The 20,116-nt window shown below is 48.8% G+C and overlaps 2 protein-coding genes across 5 annotated transcripts; one reads left to right on the plus strand and one right to left on the minus strand.

Annotated features, from left to right (window-relative positions):
• Window positions 1–7,451: 7,451 nt before the first annotated feature.
• On the plus strand, window positions 7,452–11,683 carry CRIP3 (cysteine rich protein 3). Of its 3 annotated transcripts, XM_070418546.1 has the most exons (8): window positions 7,452–8,894; window positions 9,133–9,227; window positions 9,635–9,692; window positions 9,790–9,921; window positions 10,693–10,764; window positions 10,880–10,974; window positions 11,073–11,130; window positions 11,305–11,683. In XM_070418546.1, the coding sequence occupies exons 1-8, from the start codon at window positions 8,768–8,770 to the stop codon at window positions 11,364–11,366; spliced, it is 699 nt and encodes a 232-aa protein (XP_070274647.1). In that variant the 5' UTR covers window positions 7,452–8,767; the 3' UTR covers window positions 11,367–11,683. The 3 variants fall into 3 exon arrangements, with proteins under 3 accessions (XP_070274647.1, XP_070274649.1, XP_070274650.1); XM_070418548.1 differs by lacking the exon at window positions 11,073–11,130; XM_070418549.1 differs by lacking the exons at window positions 7,452–8,894; window positions 9,133–9,227; window positions 9,635–9,692 and having other exon boundaries at window positions 9,839–9,921; window positions 10,665–10,764.
• Window positions 11,684–12,027: 344 nt separating this feature from the next.
• SLC22A7 (solute carrier family 22 member 7) lies at window positions 12,028–17,473 on the minus strand. 2 transcript variants are annotated; one of them, XM_070418545.1, is made up of 10 exons: window positions 17,084–17,473; window positions 16,379–16,482; window positions 16,093–16,247; window positions 15,825–15,993; window positions 14,992–15,115; window positions 14,589–14,698; window positions 13,986–14,200; window positions 13,731–13,839; window positions 12,771–12,977; window positions 12,028–12,409 (listed from the first exon to the last, which is right to left on the minus strand). In XM_070418545.1, the coding sequence occupies exons 1-10, from the start codon at window positions 17,471–17,473 to the stop codon at window positions 12,355–12,357; spliced, it is 1,638 nt and encodes a 545-aa protein (XP_070274646.1). In that variant the 3' UTR covers window positions 12,028–12,354. The 2 variants fall into 2 exon arrangements, with proteins under 2 accessions (XP_070274646.1, XP_070274645.1); XM_070418544.1 differs by having other exon boundaries at window positions 16,379–16,506.
• Window positions 17,474–20,116: the final 2,643 nt, after the last annotated feature.

Consider the following 20,116-nt stretch of genomic DNA (forward strand, 5'->3'; position numbering starts at 1 on the left):
TGCAAATGGTAAACGTTCCTTCTTCTTTTATAGCAGCGTAGTATTCCATTGTGTAAATGTACCACAGTTTTTTAATCTACTCATCTGTTGATGGGTACTTAGGCTGTTTCCAAATCTTAGCTATTGTACATTGTGCTGCTATGAACATAGGGGTGCATATATCCTTCCTGATTGGTGTTTCTGGTTTCTTGGGATATAGTCCTAGAAGTGGAATTACTGGGTCAAATGGGAGTTCCATTTTTAACTTTTTGAGGAAACTCCATACTGTCTTCCACAGTGGCTGCACCAGTCTGCATTCCCACCAGCAGTGCACGAGGGTTCCTTTTTCTCCACATCCTCGCCAGCATTTGTTGTTTGTTGATCTGTTGATAGCCATTCTGACAGGTGTGATATGGTATCTCGTTGTTTTGATTTGCATCTCTCAGATGATTAGTGACTTTGAGCATGTTTTCATATGTCTCTCGGCCTTCTGTATGGAAAACACTTTTTAAAAGCTGTTGTTGATTTTTTTTCATGAGCATAGGTAGCCATGGTGAAGGGTCAGGGGATCCTTTTCTGTAGTCTTGATTTTGAATTAGTCCAGCTGATGTCACAAAATGTAGTCAACTCAATAGCTCACCACAAGTAACTATACACAGAGTACTCTCAACAGGTTCATGTGATGGCATGTTGGTGCTGGAAAAAAGGGAAAAAATCAGACTCTTATAAGAACCATAAATAATATGATTATACAGCAGCAGTTCTATGCAGGTGGGAGGATTAGTATGTGTTTAAGAAAGCATTTCTTTTGTGTGTGTTTCTATTTTTATTGTTTGTGTTTTAAAGTAATATAAACTACAGAGAGTAAAGCTTTTTACTTGGAGGTTATATTCAGAAGATAGAGTAAGAAAGCACAGGGTTATGGGTTATAAAAATTAAGAAACACAATAAAGAGGTAAGGCTGATTTTTATTAATATACCAGAACCAAGTGAAACCTTTCAAAAAAGTCATGTAAGAACAAAGTTTTGTTTTGTTTTGTTTTTTAATTTTTTTTTATTGATTTCAGGGAGGAAGGGAGAGGAAGAGAGAGCTAGAAACATCAATGATGAGAGGGAATCATTGATTGGCTGCCTCCTGCACGCCCCCCACTGGGGACCAAGCCCGCAACCTAGGCATGTGCCCTTGACCGGAATCGAACCCGGGACCCCTCAGTCCGCAGGCCGACGCTATATCCACTAAGCCAAACCGGCCAGGGCAGAACAAAGTTTTTGATAATGCCTTAAAAGTCACAAGCATATAGCCATGTATTTGAGCAAGTCTACAAAGATATAAAATGAGCAGAATTTATAGTTGTCATAATAAGCAGCCATATTTGTAAGATGCTTTATAGCTTACATGACACTTTCCCACATTCTCTCATTTGCCATGTATTTAATGATAGACTTAATTGTACTTCCTGCTAATTGAGCCTAATTAGTAAGTTCATGTGAATTACTGTAGTTAGTGGGGCTGGTTTCCTGCCAAGGTAAATTTTCAGTTCTCTTTTTACTTTATTAGTTACCTAGTATTTAAAACCAGAATCAGTTTAAATCATACTCCATCATACATGCAGATCTTTATGTATATTAAGAAACAAACTTCTGAGTCCTTACTTCTAAACAACTGAGTTTCCCTTGCTCCAGGGCTTTTGTTGTAAAACTCTCCACCCCTACAGTCCCCTCCTAATCCCACATCTATCCCATCAGCCCTCATCTGCTCACACTTGAGAGAGACTTGTGTATAACATTTAACATTCATTCACCGGCAAGTATTTACTAAACACTGTTCCAGAGATTGAACAAGGCATGGGAAGCATACACAGTGGTTGGCAAAGCAGTCCTGGTCCCTGCTGTCATGGAGCACATAGACTAATGGGATAGACAAAGCCTAGATTTGGGGGACAGGAGGTTGGCAGACCTGTTTTACTCTCCCATTAATCTACAAACCTAGCCTTTTATCATAGGTCTCCGTCTGCCTTTTTCCCCACATTTGGTTCAGCACTCAGGGAAAATAAATTGTCATAGGTTGTATGCACCCTATGCTCCAGCACAGGATGCTAAATGAGAGTGTGCCTGGGCCAATATCCTGTTATTGAGTAGATGAGGAGACGCTGAAGTTAGGCAGGAATCAGTGAGGTGAAGCTCTTGGGAAGTAAGTTCCCCAAAAGAGACAGGAAAGTGCTTTGGCAGCTCAATTAGTGTGTTTGGAGGAGTTGATGCAACAGGAGAAATGACTAGAAGACTGAAAAGGTGGATGGCCCTAGAGCGAAGTTAAAAACTTTTATCATAAGGGCACTAAGTAAGTTTTAATGACATTATTTGCCAGAATAGGCCCTCTTCAGATATAGACTTGCTGTGCAGACCAGAATAGTACCCTTTCAGACTAAAACACACAGGCAACTTAGCAGAAACCTGCTTAGGAGCATAAAGTGCAAAGAGTATGAGCTCAAGAATCAGAATGCTTGGTTCTATGTAATATTGAACACATTTCTTAGCTTCTCCATTTCTTTTCTTACTTTCCTTTACGGTACAATTGGTAATGTAACATATAACTACCTCATCAGGTTGTTGTAGGGGCAGAAATAACAAGTACAGTGCCTATGACTGGCACTTCATAGGTGGTAGCTGTCACTATTTTAGCAGTGCTTCCTTGGTAATACAAATTTCAAACTTCTCTTTGGGAATGGAATTACAAAATCATATATTCTCAGATTGTGACAAAACCTTAAAGGTTCGTCTGTCTTGCATCCCTTCTGCAACACTGATGATCAGTTGGTTTGTTGTCCATTGCTACTTATGACACCCAAAGACAGGAAGCTCACTACTGTCTAAAGCAGCCACTCCATGTTTGGGCTCTATTAGAAAGTTCTTTTTTCAGACTGAATCCAAATCTGCTTTCCTGTATTTTTCTACAGGAAAAATAGATCCCTCTAGCCAGGGGTCTTGGTAGTGCCCTAATGCCTCTTTCATGTGATGGCCCTCCAGGTGTTTGAAGTAATTCTCCACCACTACTCACCTAGAGTGAAATGCTTTTTTCTTGCCTAATAACAAAAATAAAGGGATTGATTCATCAAGAAAACATAACAATCCTAAAATATACATCTACCTAAAAACATGAGGTAAAAAGTGTTAATGGTAAATTTTAATAATAATAAGGATCATTTACTGAGCACCCACACCATACTTAGTGCTATAGGTACACAGATTAGTCGGTCAATCCTGTTAATTGAAGAAAGTCAGACAAATAAATAGTAAGTGTAATACAGCATTTACAGATACTGTAACAGAGGTCTGTGCAGGAAAAGCAGGGAGTGGGGGACACCAAGAGAACAATCATCGTTATGAAAGGGGGGGGGGGCTGCCTCCCTATAAGGGATGACACAGCCCAGCTGTTGTGGCTCAGTGGTTGAGCATCAGTCTTTGAACTAGGAGGTCACAGTTCAATTTCCAGTCAGGGCACATGCCCAAGTTGCAAGCTCGAACCCCAATAGGGGGCATGCAGGAGGCAGCCAATTAATGTTTCTATCTCCCTCTCCCTTCCTCTCTGAAATCAATAAAAATATATTTTAAACAAAAAAGGGGATGACAGAAGCTGCACCCTGACAGTTGAGTAGGTAATACAATAGTCCCCCCTTATCCGCAGTCTCACATTCTGCAGTTTCAGTTACCTGCAGTCAACCTGAAATACTAAATGGAAAATTCCAGAAATAAACAATTCTTAAGTTTTAAATTGTGAACTGTTCTGAGTAGCATAATGAAATCTCATATAGTCCCACTTCATCCAGCCTGGAATGTGAACCATGTCTTTATCCAGCATATCCACATTGTATCTGCTACCTGTCTGTTAGTCACTTTGTAGCCATCTTGGTTATCAGATCAACTGTTGCTGCATCTCAGTGCTTGTGTTCATGTAATCCTTACTTTGCTTCTATTGTTATAATTGTTCTGTTATTAGTTATTGTTACTATCTTATTGTATCTAATTTATAAATTAAACTTTATCATAGGTAATTATGTATAGGAAAAAACAAAGTCTATATAGGGTTCAGTATTATCTGTGCTTTCAGGCATGCACTGAGGGTCTTGGGGCATATCTCCTGCAGATAAGGGGAGCTACTGTACCTACACTCAACTGGACTTATCCATTTGTGGTTTTTGTTATAATATCATTTTAGAGGTTTAGTCACACATAGTATTCAAAACAGCCATTGTCAGCAACTGTAAGTACATTCCTATAAGAAATGTTTGTTTTCCCCGTTAGCATTCTTTTTTTAATAACATTTTTAAGTATGTTTATTAAAGCTGGGGGCAGTTAAATAAGGAAGGGCTTAGGATAGAAGAAGCAACAGGAGAGAAACCTAAACAGAGCTGCTTTTGGCTCTAGAAATGTTATAGGAAAGAAATGAACCTAGGTGGGGCTGCTCACTGCAAAATCAGAGAAAGGGGCCTTGGAGACAGGTTAGCCCAGGATTAGCTGCTGCTGCCCATTGCTCCCCGGATTGCAAGTCTAGTGGGGATCCTTAGAGTTTAGGAGATGCATGCCTGAGAAGGAAGAAAGGCCAGGGTGCCAAGAGGGAGGGCACCCCTATAAGCATTCTTTTTTTAAAAATATATTTTATTGATTTTTTTACAGAGAGGAAGGGAGAGAGAGAGTTAGAAACATCGATGAGAGAGAAACATCGATCGGCTGCCTCCTGCATGCTCCCTACTGGGGATGTGCCCGCAACCAAGGTACATGCCCTTGACCAGAATCGAACCTGGGACCCTTCAGTCCGCAGGCCGATGCTCTACCCACTGAGCCAAACCGGTTAGGGCCCTAGAAGCATTCTTTACAAAGCCTCTTTTAGAGTCAGAATAATGGAAACCAGACAAGGAAGAAGAATGGAATATTGTGATTTGCTGTACCTGCATATAGATGGCAAATATTTAGAAAGGAGGAGTCTCAACTAGTCTTTCCTAAGTGAAGAAATAGAAGAGATGAGACATACTATGTTTGTCATGACATACAATATAGGAAGGCCACAGAAGATGGGGAGCAGTAAAGCATTTGTCCCACTGACATTCTAAGTTGTGTAGAAGCAGCATGGAACTCACACTTTGATGCCTGTTTCTTCTAGTGGGACCCTGTGCTGGATGCTAGGGTAAAAATGACCTGTCTAGGAGTCTAGGGCATGTGTATAATATCCAAAGCAGAAAGAACTAGGCAGTCTTAGGAAAGGATTAACTGATGTGCCCTGGAAATGCTGAAGATGGATTCTTGGGCAGATGAAGCTAGCCCTTCCTAAAGGAGGCAGCATATCTAAGAATAAATACAACAAGTCCTCCCAATCTCCTGAAATGGGACCTTCTTCATTAGTGCCATAGAGAGCAAAGGCACCGAACCACGAGCTACCTTCTACAAGAAGAAACAAATGAGAGAGGCAGAAACATAAGAGTAAAATATCAGTGGAGACCAAAACTAATATTTTTCAAGTTTGTTAAAAAGAAGCCCTTCAAGAAACAGTTATAAATCTAAGGATCTTGAAATAATCTCCAAAACAAGAAACAAATAATGAGAAAGTATAGAAAAGTTTCTTTCACAGTGTGCAAGCCTTGTATGTTTAGAAATCAATGAGGAATTATGATCAGAAAGTACTGATGAAGACAAGTGAGGGAAACAGGAGTGCTAAGTGGCAGTTTGTAGACACCAGTCCCATCCCTATGGCCCAACTGAGGAAACTTAAGTTCAGAGAGGGACTCTTTTTACCCAACAGGGCACAGCACTGCAGCCCAATGATGTGTGCCTGCACACCTACCCACACACCCTTAAGCCCTTCTGAACTGACTTTACAAAACAGGAACTTAGCCCTGGCTGGTGTTGTTCAGGTTGAATGTAGCCTGTACACCGAAAGATCCCTGGTTTGACCCCCCAGTCAGGGAACATACCCAGCTTATGGGTTTGATCCCCAGTTGGGGTGCTTATGGGAGGCAATCACATCAATGTTTTATCTCTCCTTCCCTCCTCCTTCCTCTCTATCTCTAAAATCAATAAAAACATATTTAAAACAAAAACCCACAGAGGAACTTACTCCAGAAAAAACTTCATTTCACCATGATATTTTATCAAGGTGGACTGCTCTGCTGGGGTACAAAGTAATCAGCTCCCTCTTTATCCCTCATTTGCTAGGCTACCATTTTTTTTAGTAGTTCACTTAAGGCATTATTGTTATAATCATCATTATTACTGAGGTATTAAACTGAAACATTGAGACATTCACATACCATAAAGTTCACCCTTTTGAGGTGTACAATTCATAGATTTTTCATATATTCCTAAGGTTGTGCAACTATCACCAATGTCTAATTTCAGATCATTTTCATCTTCCCCTAAAGAGATCTCATACCCATTAGCCCTTTCCCAAAACCCTGAGCAACCACTAATCTCTCTCTCTGTGGGTTTCCTATTCTGGACATTTTATATCAATGGAATCATAAAATATGTGGTGGTGGTATATGTCTGGCTTATTTGGCTTAACAATGTTTCTATGGTTCGTATTGTAGCATGCATCAGTGCTTCAATCCTTTTTATAACTGAACTAGAGGCCCAGTGCACGAAATTCGTGCATGGGTAGGTCCCTAGTGGTTGCCGGCTGCCGGCTGGGGCCTCCCTTCCCCCAGCCGCCTGCTGCCACCAGCCGGGGCGGGGCCAGCTGGGGGAAGGGGCTGCAGGCAATTGGCCGGCTGGCCCCGCCTCCTAGTCAAACTCCTGGTCGAGGGGACAATTTGCATATTAGGCTTTTATTGTATAGGATAATATTATATTATGGTTATACCACATTTTGTTTATTAGTTGGGTTGTTTCCACCTTTTAGCTATTGTGAATAGAAATAGTGTGACCATTTGTGTATAAGTTTTTATGTGGACAAATGCTTTCATTTCTCTTGAGTATATACCTAGAATGCAATTGCTGGGTCATATAATAACCTTTTGAGGAATTGCTAGATTCTTTTCAAAGGGCTGTACTATTTTACATTTCCATCAACAATGTATGAGGGATCCAGTTTTGCCACATCCTCACTAACACTTAATAATCACTTAAAAAAAAAATATATATATATATATATATATTGATTTCAGAGAGGAAAGGAGAAGGAGAGAGATAGAAACATTAATTATGAGAGAGATTCATTGATCAGCTGCCTCCTGCACATCCCCTTCTGGGGATGGAGCCCGCAACCCAGGCATGTGCCCTTGACTGGAATAAAACCTGGGACCCTTCAATCCGCAGGCCGATGCTCTATCCACTGAGCCAAACTAGCTAGGGCTCACTTTTTTATTATAGTCATTCTAATAGGTGTAAAATGATATATCATCGTGGTTCTGATTTTCAGTTCCCTAATGACTAATGATGTTGAGCATCTTTTCATGTACTTTTTGTATATCTTCTTTGGAAAAAATGCCTATTCAAATTCTTTGCTCATGTTTTAATTGGGTTGTCTTTTTATTATTGAGTTGTAACAGTCCTTTATATATATTCAGGTTACTAGACCCTTATCAGATACATGTTTGCAAATGTTTTTCTGCCATTCTGTGAGGTTCCATTTTTGAAGTGTCCTTTGAAGCACTGCTGAGCTACTTTAAAAAAAAATTATTATTTTTATTTCAGAGAGGAAGGGAGAGGGAGAGAGGGATAGAAACATCAACGATGAGAGAGAATCATTGGTCAGCTGCCTCCTGCACATCCCACATTGGGGATTGAACCCGCAACCCGGGCATGTGCCCTGACCAGGAATCGAACCATGATCTCCTGGTTCATGGATCGATGCTCAACCACTGAACCACCGTGCTGGGCTGTTGAGCTACTTTTAACAAATATTAAAACATCTTTTTAAAATATATATATTTTATTGATTTTTTACAGAGAGGAAGGGAGAGAGATAGAGAGTTAGAAACATCGATGAGAGAGAAACATCGATCAGCTGCCTCCTGCACATCTACTGGGGATGTGCCCGCAACCCAGGTACATGCCCTTGACCGGAATCGAACCTGGGACCTTTCAGTCCGCAGGCCGATGCTCTATCCACTGAGCCAAACCGGTTTCGACTTAAAACATCTTAAAACAAACTAAATTAGGAACATGTAATTGGTGATTGAATTATAATTTAAATTTAATAAACATAATTTTACAAGCAAACCATTGTTTGCAGAACCACCCTTTGAGGCTTCCAAACTAAGAGTTCATTATGGTAGTAATTGCTTTATAGCATTTATATGCTAGGTGCTGTTTGGGCACTCTGCATGTATTAACGTAAATAATTCTCACAACAGTCCTATGAGGTAGAGACTTATCATCATAGTATTGTACAGAACAGAGGCAGAGGATGGTTAAGTAATTTTCTTGTAGCAGAGATGGACTGCAGATTCCGGTGCTCTTAACCACCTGTGAGACTGCCAAGATGGAATTAAACCATTTCAAAGAACCCCTAACCCCTCGCTTTGGGTTTGAAATAATAGTGCTTTCATGGTGTCTACACTCAAGGCATTTTCCCTCTCCGTACCAAGCCAGAAACTAGTACCAAGTGTCTTCATTGCTCCCTTTTCCCACAGTCTGGCTTCAGGACCTTCTCACTTCTCGGAGGGTGAGAGGCTTTAGTGTTTGGAAGTAATTGCGAAGGCGCCAGCGTCCCCCAGGTGGAGTAGTGCTAAATTTCTGGCAACTAATGGGCTTTGAGGAACAGGGGGTTCAGCCCAATGAGGCTCCAAGCTGAGTCATGGGTGGAGCCAGTGGAGAGGGTGGAACGGAGTCCCTGCTGGGTGCCTACTGTGTGCAGCAACCAGCTTACCTGAGCGGAGCCATGAGTTGGACCTGCCCACGTTGCCAGCAACCCGTTTTCTTCGGTGAGGCCCGGGCTGAGAAGCGGGAGAAAACTGGGCGAGTGTGAGCCGCTGGGTTCCCTGAGGACACGAGGAACAGGCGCGGGTGCAACCCCAGACTCCCTTCTAGCTGTGGGACCGGCACTCTGGCGGGATGGAGCTGGCCTCCTGGAGACACTCCCCACCGTCTCCCGGAAGCAGGATGGGGCTGAGGGGGGAAAGGAGGGCGATTGGCAGCCTGGTTCCACCTTGTTCCCTACAGCAGAGAAGGTGAGCTCCCTGGGCAAGAACTGGCACCGCTTCTGCCTGAAATGTGAGCACTGCCACAGTGTCCTGTCCCCAGGAGGGCATGCAGAGGTGAGACCTATCTGGGGCACACCGCCCTATGTCTGTTACTGTCCCCCAGGCACCAGCCCCACTGTGGCCCTGCCAGCTCACCAAAGGCAACCTCAGTGCAACTCCCAAAACCACTTCCAGGGTGGGCCCCACACCAGCCAGGATTTGGGGACCCTGAGTAGTACTGGTGAGCCCCATGCCATTTGAGGGGGAGGAGAAGGCAGCAGCACTGCTTCCTGACCTGCTCTTGCCCTTTTCCCCTGACCACAGCGGCAATTCTGGCATGCCAGCCCACCCTTGCCCCTGTCAGCCCCACCAGCCCAGGCCAGTAGGCAGACACCGGGCAGTGTGTTTGGTAGGAAGACCTGTGAGACACAGGAGAAGCCCCCTTATCCCTGAGCAACCCCTTTTCTTCTGCTTGTGCCTAGCACAATGGGAGGCCGTATTGCCACAAGCCATGCTATGGGATTCTCTTCGGACCCAGTGGTAAGTACCAGCTTGGAAGGGGACAGAGTGCAGCGGAAACCCTCTCTGTGGCAGGGACCTGGAGACTCAATTCTGACTCACCCTATTCTCTCTGCAGGGGTGAACATTGGTGGTGTGGGCTCCTACCTCTACAACTCCCCCATTCTCACCCGTGCCAACACCACTCCCCTCCACCCCAGCAGTTTCAGCCCCCCAAGGCCCAGGACTGGCCTCCCCCAGCGCAAGAAAAGTAAGTGAGGCTGAGCCCCCTCCTTCTGATCCTTCCTAGGCTGGGGAACGGGGTGGAAGCAGGTGGCAGTCTCTCACATAGTCCTATGCCTCACATTCCTACAACTTTGTTCATGGCAAAATCTTCCATTATCCAAGACCAGTTTTCTTATGTTTCCTCACGTCAGCTGCTGAGTTCATAGGTAAAGTGGGCAAATGGCATTACCACCCCCATTTTACAGGCGAGGAAACTGAGGTCAAAGAGGGCAAGTGACCTTGTGTAGTCACAGCTAGTCAGGGGCAAAGCTAGCCTGGAAGTCAGGCTCTCCCAGGCAAGACCATGGAAGGAATGACTTATGAGGAGTCATTGAGACAGGGCCAGTCCCTCACATTCTTCCACTGCTCCCCTCTGTTACTTTCTCCTGTCCCCTACAGTGGGCAGTGACACCGTGCTCCCCAAACACCTGACACCCCTGCCCTGGGCAGCTCTTATATCAGCTCAGGTTTCCTGAGGATTGAGTTGCTGACAGGGTTGGGCTGGTGGGCACCTGAACCCCTGGGAGGACGAGAAGGAAGTAGGTGGTCCCTCCTGCAGATAGGGATGGGACAGGAGGTGGGATCAGAGGGGACTCAGCTCTGTCTGAGGAAGGCATACTTATGGCCACCTGATGGGAGGCTCTGGAGTGGGCATGGCTTTGGGAAGAGGACAGTGCCATATGCAGACTGGTGCTAGAGGGCCCTACTTAGGCCTGGCCTCCACCTCAGCCCTAGCCAGGGCCTCTTCCCCTTAAAGGCCCTTGCCACATGAAGACATTCACTGGGGAGACCTCGCTGTGCCCTGGCTGTGAGGAACCTGTCTATTTTGGTAAGTGACAAGAGAAAGTGAAAGGAGGGAAGTACAAGGTGGGCATCAAAGGGCAGGGAGGTGGTGCAAGGGTCCCTGCCCTGCCCCTAGGGTTACTAACTCTCTCCACCACCAGCTGAGAAGGTGATGTCTTTGGGCAGAAATTGGCACCGACCCTGTCTGAGGTGCCAGCGCTGCCGGAAGACTCTGACTGCTGGGAGTCATGCTGAGGTGAGCAATGAAGGGATGGGTGGTTATGCTGGGAGGAGAGAGGCTGGAGATAGGAAAAGAGCCAAGCTGAGAGTGCTCTCTTTCTCTCTGTGTCCCAGCATGACGGCGTCCCCTACTGCCACATCCCCTGCTACGGCTACCTGTTTGGCCCCAAAGGTGGGCAGCCCCACCCTAGACACTGGGCTTAAAGTATGGCATGTGGGTCTGTGGGGATGTGTGGACAACTTCCCCTGTACTAAGATATATCCCAGGTCCCTCCCAGTTCCCTCTAGCCCTAAGCCCAGTACCCCCTGGTCCCAAGGCCCTGAGTGATGAGGCTCTCTCCCTCAGGTGTGAACATTGGTGATGTGGGCTGCTACATCTATGACCCTGTGGAGATAAAATCCAAATGAGATGCTTACAGAAGTCACCCTAACTCAGGCCTCCCATCATCCCCTCCATGATCCAATGGGAGCTACAGAATTCTTCAATCCCATGGAGGTAGGGGAAGATGGGATTCTGGCAGCGTGGGCCTCAGCTCCATAGCAGACCAGAAAGTCTAGACTTTCTCTGCCAACTCCTCCCTTTCTCATTCCTATCTGCTCAGGGGAACTGGTCCACCCCATTTTGAATGTTGGCCTCTTGTCCTTTCCAATTCCTTTCCCCAGCAAATTCTATAACTTCAAGGTACTCATAAAACTTGTGTTTATTCAGCCTTCTCCAATAAAATGTTGGCTCCCATGTCTTCATTTCTTCTTTGGGCATGAGGCCTAGACAGTGGGTTGCGGGGGGGGGGGGGGGGGGGGGTGTGGCGGTGGAGGATGCATTACCCTGCAAAGTGCCAGGGAGGTAGTAAGACCAGCTATGGAACAAAGAGCTCTGTTCTGGCCCTGGCATTGGGCAGCCTCCAGCATTACACAGTGAAAAGCATGCCCACAGACGTCATCATAGCACCATCTCTAGAAGAAGCACCTTATTCTGCACCTCATTGAGTGTGACAACCGATAGATCCTGTGGTGAGGTCTGTTAAGTTTCATTATCCATTTGAGAGATGAACAAACTGAGGCTCCAAAAGGGAAATGCCCAAGGTCACACAGCAAATCAGTGGTAAAGGTCAGATCAGAAGCCAGCACCAGACTCAGTGGCTTCCCATTCAGGGCTCATCCCACAGCTCCATATTGCTGCCCCAACCCAGGGGGAACCTTTATTTATAGAATCTGCTTAGCCAAGAGAGAGGTACCAGAATTCTCCAGAGTCCACTGCATTTTGGAAGTCACTCTGTTGCTAGCAGTTGGATGAGCACAGAGAGTGGCGTTGGTGGCAAATCCAACCCTGAGCTGGGGGCTCAATGCCCCCAGCCCTGGTCCAGAACTTCTGTGGAGTGCCTGCTCCTGAGACCACTCAGTCATGGACCTGCTTCATGGGCATCTGTTCCTCCTGAAGGCTGGACGGGGCATTGGGGAGGAAGGAGTCGTGAATAATGGTGGGGTTTAGCCCCTGAGTCTACCACCCCAGCCTTCCCCATTAGTGCTGACCTAGGGTTTCCCCAACTCTTGGTATATAAATGTGTGTACTCCCACAAGGGACTCGTACACATGCTTATACACATCCCTGATGTACAGGTATACCTGAGTGTGCATACATCCACCTCTTCCTAGATAGTCTTAGGTATTTATGTATACACACAATTTACATACTTTAGGTCATGCACCAATGCATACTTGCATAGATGTACCAGATACCGACATGTCTTCCTCTGAATCCTTCCTAAGGTGTCAGGTACCTGAGCACCCATACCCACATGCAAATATACACACCTCTTCCCCTCCACATCCTGGATGGTCTCTGGCAGCTGTGCCTTCCTTGTCTCTGGCAGCAGGAGGGCAGTGCAGGCAGCCAGCAGGGCAATCCCCCCATAAGTGAGCTTGGGCAGTGGCAGCCATACTCCATCCAGCAAGGCCGCCAGTGGAGCCAAAGAGCCCCCAAGCCGGCCTACCAGTGCAGTCAGCCCCATCCCTGTCTGTCTGTTCAGAGAAAGGATGGGGGAGGGGTTGGTGCTCACAGCTACTTGGAGTCATGCCTCATGGGGCTCTCCCCTGGCTGGCAGGGAGTACCCCTGTTGGTACCCCCTTTTCTCCCCAGACAGCTAAGAAAGCTGAGGCTCCTTTCGGGTGGTCTTCCTACCCACCCCTGGCCAAGGCCCCCCCAAGTCAACACCCACCAGAGGATGGGGCCCCCATTCTGACAGAGTACCAGTCAGGTATCATTGAAGGAAAAGAAATGTCACAGGAAGGGGGTGGGGAAAAGCAGTGTGGAAGGAAGAGGGCCAGCAGCTCATAGATTATGCCATGTTGTCAGAGGAGGTGCAAGGCTTTCTAATCATACTCAGCTGCCTACACGCCGCCTCCTCACCTGCCAATATAGTTGAAAGGGGCCAGGCCTTATGTCCAGACACAACTCCCCAGGGCAGCTCTGCCTGGGCTGCGGGGAGATGGGGTGGGATGGGCAGACGGGGCTTCTGGCCACTGCTTTCTTTTAAAGGAGGCCCAGAGAGGTCTGGCCTCCCTCAGGGTCACTTAGTGAAGAAGATAAAATGGCCCACCTTCTCCCAGATTGAGGCCAACAGAGGCTCTGATTAACTCCGTATTCTGAGTGCTGTGCAGGGGATGGGTGAGAGGGACGGGGGTGCAGTGTGTTGTGTGTATGTGGGGGTGTTGGGAAGAGATGAGACTAACAAACCCTCTCCCCAGGGTTGCCTGGACTCGGGCTCCCTTCACCTGAGCACAGTCGGGTACAGCTCCGAGGTGAACAAGTAGACAGTGGTGAAGGCAGCTTCGGAAAACCCTTTCCCGGTCACCGCCAGGGCGGTGCTCCAGTACACCTTCTCTGGAGGAGAGGGTTCAGGACAGAAGGCGGAGTCTTCAGAGAGGGCACACCCTCATTGGCCTGGAGCTGAGGCTTCTGGGAAAGGGCGGGGGCTCTTGGCCAGGAGGCGGGGCCTGGGCGAGTGGGCGGGGCCGGGCCAGGCTCACCGGTGGGCACCAGCAGCCTGAAGCCCAAGGTGAGGGCAGCGCCCAGCAGCATCCCTGCCTGTGTGAGGCGGCGTCCGGCGTGGCGCACCGACAAGTAGACCAGCAGCTTGGCGGGCAGCTCCACGGCCCCGAACAGCAGCTGCGTCTGGTACATGTTCAGCCCCAGCCCCGATATGTCCAGGCTCAGGCCGTAATAGGAGAAATTCACTCCAAACCTGAGAGGGGTCACAGTGCCACTCAGGGGCCTCCTTCCCACCCACCTTGTCCTCTTGGGGAACTTGGCCTTTAGGAGAGACCACCTCCCCCTTGTGGCCAAAGCTTCTTTGCCTAATCTTCACAGCAACCCTTCGAGGTAGGTACTAACAGCGTCCCTTCTACCTGTCCAAGGTCTCCCAATAAGGAAAGGGAAGAGCCTGAATTTGAACCCACGTGACTGATGCCTGCTCCATCTTCTGATCTTCCAGAGCCCCATCCCCACCCCCACCCTGCTCTCCACAGTTACAGTTTACTTGTCCCGTTTCCTGTTATACTCAGCATCATCCTGAAGTCAGCTGCTCCCTCCGCGCCCCCCACCCCCACCCCGCCAGGCCAGCCCCTCCTCACCACACCATCATGCAGCACAGTGAGATGTGTCGGAGCCGCGGGGTCCGCAACAGGTCCAAGTAGGAAGGTCTTCGGACCACCCGCTCTGCAGCTGCTACTTTGCGCAGGGCCTGGTGGGGGAGGAGAGTTTGTGACATGGAGTTGACGTGTGGCCCTAGCAAGGCACATTGCTCTCTCTGGGTCTCTATTCCTCCCTTCTGCACTGGAGGGGAGAGATGGATGCACATGGGAGCTGAGCAGGGTAAACCGCCGAGGGTGTGGCCCGCCAGAGGATATCCTGGGAGAACTCTACATTGGACCAGGGAGCTTTTCCTGCACACACAGTGGGCCCCAGGAAGGGAGTGCTTGACACACGCCACACACTCAGATGTACTTGCATGCTCTCACACACATTCACCCTCACCTCCAGGCTCAGGCTGTCCTCACCCACAGGCCGCCCATTGAGCCTGGCACAGCAGAGCAGGTACCTGTAGGCCTCCTCCACACGGCCCTGAGTCAGAAGCCAGCGTGCAGACTCAGGCACCCACCTGGGGGACAACAAGAGGCCGTCCAGTCAGCACCCTAAGTCATGTCTCCCTCCTGGGCACACCACAAGCTGCTTCTCAGCCTGCAGCATCTTCCCAACCCTCTTCACCTGATGAACTTTTATTCGTTTTAAGGCCCAACTTAGAAGCCACCTTTCCCCAGGCCTAGGTTCTCCATAGCCCGGGAGTCACTTTTCTATTCAACTGAATTGATGTCACCCTCAAGACCTCAGCCCCCAGGACCAGCCACCCACTTCTCCCACAGGTGACAGGAGGGCATAGGATGAATGAGAGGCAGACCCAGAGGTGTCATTCAAAGCCAGCTCATTTGGGGGAGGCAATGAAATGCCCACACTGCCCAGCCTTCCCTCTACTTGGCCTTCCTACCTCCATGCTGGCTCTGTCCTCCAGGGCACCAGCCTCAGTTTGTGCTTGGCTCTGTCTCTCATGTCCCTCTTGCATCCATCTCCATCTGCCTCTCTGAACCTGCCTTTCAGTCCTGGTGTCTGTCACTCACTCTCTCTCACTGGTCTGTCTCTCTGTCTCTCTCTATTTTGTTTTGTGTTTCTCTGCATCTCATGTATTAGTCTCTGTCTCTGGGTCACGGATTGTTTTTCATTCTCTTTGTCTCAGTCTCACTGTCTTCGAATCTCAGCCTCTGATTATTCTGTCTCTGGCTTCTTCTCACTCCCCAGCTGCCCACAGGCCTCACCAGAGGCTGATGATGCCTGGGACGCAAGGCAAGGTGACAGCCAGCAGAAGCCATCGCCAGTCCCTTATCAGGTACCCGACCAGGGCCAGCAGCATCACGCCCCCCGTCCAGAAGGTGCTGCTCAGGACCCCTGCCACGGTGCGGTGTCCCACGTCCAGCCACTCCAGCTCTGTCCACAGCCAGAGACAGGAGGACAGTTAGCCAGGGACCTATGGCTCAGTCTCACCCTCCAGCCCTGTGGGCCCTGCCCGTTCTTTGCCTGCCTCACCCAGTGGCATCACGATGATGGTGAAGCCAGCCAGGGCTGTGCCAGTGAGGGTGCGGGTGATGACGAACATGATGTAGCTGACTGAGGCTGCAGTTGCCAGGCCCAGCCCCAGGGCACTCACATAGGCCACCAGCAGCAGACGGCGCCGCCCAAACCTACACAGGGTCATGCAGTTAGTTCCCTGCAGAGAGGAGGTCCCAAGACAGAGGCAGACTAGGCCCAGACCCCAGCTAGTGGGAGAAGGTTCTCCACCCCACTCCCTTATTAACCCCCCACCTCACCCCACCTGTCAGACAGGTATCCGAAGGCCACAGCCCCCACCAGCACACCGACGAAGAAGAAGGTAGAAGTGGCTCTGTTCAGGCCTTTCTGCTCACACACCAGGTCCCACTGCAGGGACAGGCAACGAGGGGCCTCCCATGGGCACAGGCCCCTCTCCAACTGGCACCAACCCCTCCACTCCAGACCCTGGGTACTTCTGAGGTCAACTGTGCCATCCTTGTACCTCCATGTCAGATAATAAACCTCTAACTGTTCCCCTCAGCTTGAGGGTGGGAGACTTTGTCCCTCCCCAATCCTGCAGCTGCAGCTTCTTCCCATGGAGGGCCTTGACTATGACAACAGGAGGCCTGTACCTCCCCAGAGAGATTCTTTCCCCACCTGCATGCACCTCCATTTACAGACAGATTCTGTAAATCCTAGACCAGGGACCCAAATGAGGCAGAAAGAGAAGGAGGCCTCTGTTGTTTCTCCACTTCTTACTGCAGAAACACCCTTCTCAACTCTCAGCCCCAGCCCCCTAGAGCTACCTCCGCCCTTTCCTGCTGTAATTACCTCCCAATTAATAATAGCAACTCGCATGTATGGGCTCCTTACTACAACCTCTGTGCTTTAAATTAATATATCGACAGAGAGGAAAACTGAGACTCTGAGAAGTAAAGTAATGAGACCCATCCCACCCACGTGTCCCCCAGCCTCCTGGCTCAGGTACCTCCGTTGCAATGGTGGAGGAGAACTCCGAGTGGTCGTACTCCCAGCCCTGAGGGCATGGCACTGTGGAGGGCTCACCCTGCAGCTCCTCACGACTCTGCCCTTCTCCCCCCAGCGTAGTGTTGGGGAGGGCCTGGGTGTAGGTGAAGCGGAAGCAGGAGCTGAGTGTGCCATCCGACTCCCGGGGAAGGTGGGCCTCCAGCCACATGTCCTGGCTGAAGTTGGCAGGAGCACCAGGCAGGACACAGTGGTGGGCAGGCACAGCAGCCAGGAAGATGGGCAGGAGGAAGTTCATGGGTAGCAGAATTCGGGGCAGGGCCAGCAGGGCCACATTCCGCAGTTGGAAGGGGCCAAAGCCACCCACCTGGTCTAGCAGCTCCTCGAATCTCATGCCACCCACAAATAACTGTCCCCCGTGTGGGCTCCCTATGTAGTAGTCAGCACAGCTCAATCCACCCACCATATGGACCCTTGGACTCTGGAGGCGGGAGCAAATAGACTAATAGGCGGAGAGCCTGCAGCCACAATCCAGCCCTTGGAGGCTGGCCCAGGACTGGGCCTTCCCTGGCCACCTTGGGATCCCTGCCTGTGCAGCTCAGTGTCTGTGAGGGAGGGGGCTGCCATCCATTCAGGGGTCACTGACTCCATGGCTCTGGGACTTACATATTAGTGCTCAGGGACTAAGTGAGGTAACCATGGGCTGCCATGATGGGCAGCTGGGTGTGTAGGAGCTGAGCCCATAGCCCCTTGATCAGCAGAGCTTCAAGGGTCCCTAAGAGGAGGAGTCTCCCGGCATGGTGCCAGCCCTCCTTGGATGCCCTTTGTCCTGTGAAACCCAGGTGAGCCTTGCCTATTTGCAACCACAGCCTGGACAGCAGCCCAGCATTCAAAACCAGGTGAAGGGTTTTTACTGCTGAGCTACGAGTGTTCTCTGTACCCTGTCAGATTTATGTCCCCACCTGGAGCTTATGCCCTGGCCTAAGACATACCTGGAACCACACTGAGCAGCCTGGCCAATCTGGGGATCCCAGACCCATCACCCTCCCCCTTCTTCACTCAGGGACTCTTCCTATACACACAGTCCCTCCTGCCTGCCCCCACCCCTATTTCCAAGAGCTTCCTAGATTACCCCGAGGGCGTGGTAAGGAAGGAGAGGGCTTGGTAAGACTCGGCATGTGTCTATCTTCCCCACTCAGTTCTCTCATCGCCCTGCCACAGAAGCACAGCAGAAACCAGCAATGTCAAGTGTTTCTGATCTGATTCTCTAAACACCAGGTCGGCAGAGCTGGGAAGTTATCAAATTGTGTTCCAAGGGCTCCAGATTTCAAAGCAAATAGGCTTCTTCTTCTTTTTTAAAATATATTTTTATTGATTTCAGAGAGGAAGAGAAAGGGAGAGAAACATCAACAATGAGAGAGAATCATTGATCGGCTGCCTCCTGCACACCCCACACTGGGGATCAAGCATGCAACCTGGGCATGTGCCCTGACCAGGAATCAAACCATGACCTTCTGGTTCAGAGGTTAATGCTCAACCACTGAGCCACGCCAGCTGGGCAGCAAATAGGCTTCTAAGGGCCCAAGTTTTCTAAAAAAAAAATTGAAAATGATAAATTTCATGTAGCCCCCACTTTGGACAGATAAGGCAATGGGGTGTGTGGCTTGCTGGGATCACACGGTGACTCAGCAGCAGAACTGAAGAGGGACTAGGACCCCTGACTCTGGCCCAGGCCTTTGACCTCAGCTGCTGAGCTGGGGGTGTTCTAGTCTGCACTGGGCTGGGCTCCCTCACAGAGCTTTGAGGAAAGGGCTATTCAGTGACACGGTGTGTTCATGGTGGTATAACAGGCGTGGGGGTGAGGGCAATGATTTGGAGGTGGTGACAGGAGGTGATAAAAGTAAGAGATATTTGTTGAGTCTCTAGTGCTACCCCACTAGAGTGAGGTACAAAGATGTCTCAGACACAACCCCTGCCCTCAGGGAGGGTGCAGTCTAGCAGGAGGGTTCAAATGAGTTACATAAACCTCCCTAACTTGTCTCACCCTTTCAACCCACTCTCCACATACCTGCCACAGTGAACATTTCAGAACAAATGTTACAGAGGAGTGTCCCTGCTTAAAGCCTTCCCCATCTCTCACTGCTGGAGGGTGAAAGTCTGCCGGAAGCTGGTCCATCCTTGCTGCTTGACACAGTCACTGCAGGGAAGAAACATCTGCACAGCATATGTTTCAAGGTACCTGGCGTATATGGCATACTGTTCTTAATATGTTTGCTCCCCCTTTTTTAGCACTATGTGTTATAACCAGAACCACCTCCCTGAGAAAGGTTGTTTCCCCAGGTGGGGATTTTTCCCTGGAGTTAGGGATTAACAGGACTAAAGAAGAGAATAAATCAGTAAAACTCTCTAGTGTTACAGAAATACCATGTACTACTTATGAAGAACTTGGACTAAGACTGTTGGCAATAAATTTGGGACTTGTTGGGCCCACATCCCCAGGGGTCTGCCCACCAGGAAAAGCACCAAAGCCTATACCCCTGGAGACCCACCGACACAGGGCAGTCCCAGGGAAGGCAAGCAACAGGGCTGGGAGGACATAACCTTTACTGGGTAAGATAATCTCCTTCAGTCACTTCCTTGTAGCTTATCAGTAGAGCAATAGAATAGTGACCTTGGAATAGCCCTTATAACGGAACACAGAGATTAACCTAGACAAGATTAAAATCAACAGAACTAGATAGAGACAGGTCAGATAAGAAACTATGGAAATGAAACAAGGAACTGTAGAAGGTTACCCAAAACACCATGATGTGATTATAGAGACATGCTTATAGGATCAAATGGTATAAATACAGATGTAACAGGACAATAAAGAGAGAACCCAACTATGCTGATGATCTGAACGCTGGCTCTGTGTCCTTCATTATTCGCCAACTCCATCCACACCTTTGGGAACCCCCAGACCTGCTGGGGCTGGACCCCAACAAAAGTCCAACTCCCTAGCATGACCCATATGACTCCAAGACTGGCTTCTCTC

Source organism: Myotis yumanensis, unplaced genomic scaffold (assembly GCF_028538775.1).
Source record: "Myotis yumanensis isolate MYYU_CA2020_CCGP unplaced genomic scaffold, mMyoYum1.0.hap1 SCAF_6, whole genome shotgun sequence".
Lineage (NCBI taxonomy): Eukaryota > Metazoa > Chordata > Mammalia > Chiroptera > Vespertilionidae > Myotis > Myotis yumanensis.

Coding starts and splice junctions, on each gene's coding strand:
- CRIP3 (XM_070418546.1), top strand. CDS start 8,768: ATGGGTGGAGCCAGTGGAGAGGGTGGAACGGAGTCCCTGCTGGGTGCC. Junction 8,895..9,132: donor CCAGCAACCCGTTTTCTTCG/GTGAGGCCCGGG, acceptor TGTTCCCTACAG/CAGAGAAGGTGAGCTCCCTG. Junction 10,975..11,072: donor CTGCTGGGAGTCATGCTGAG/GTGAGCAATGAA, acceptor TCTGTGTCCCAG/CATGACGGCGTCCCCTACTG.
- SLC22A7 (XM_070418544.1), bottom strand. CDS start 17,473: ATGAGATTCGAGGAGCTGCTAGACCAGGTGGGTGGCTTTGGCCCCTTC. Junction 13,840..13,985: donor CAGGCTGCTGGTGCCCACCG/GTGAGCCTGGCC, acceptor CCTCTCCTCCAG/AGAAGGTGTACTGGAGCACC. Junction 12,978..13,730: donor CTGTACCCGACTGTGCTCAG/GTGAAGGGAGCC, acceptor TTCTCTGAACAG/ACAGACAGGGATGGGGCTGA.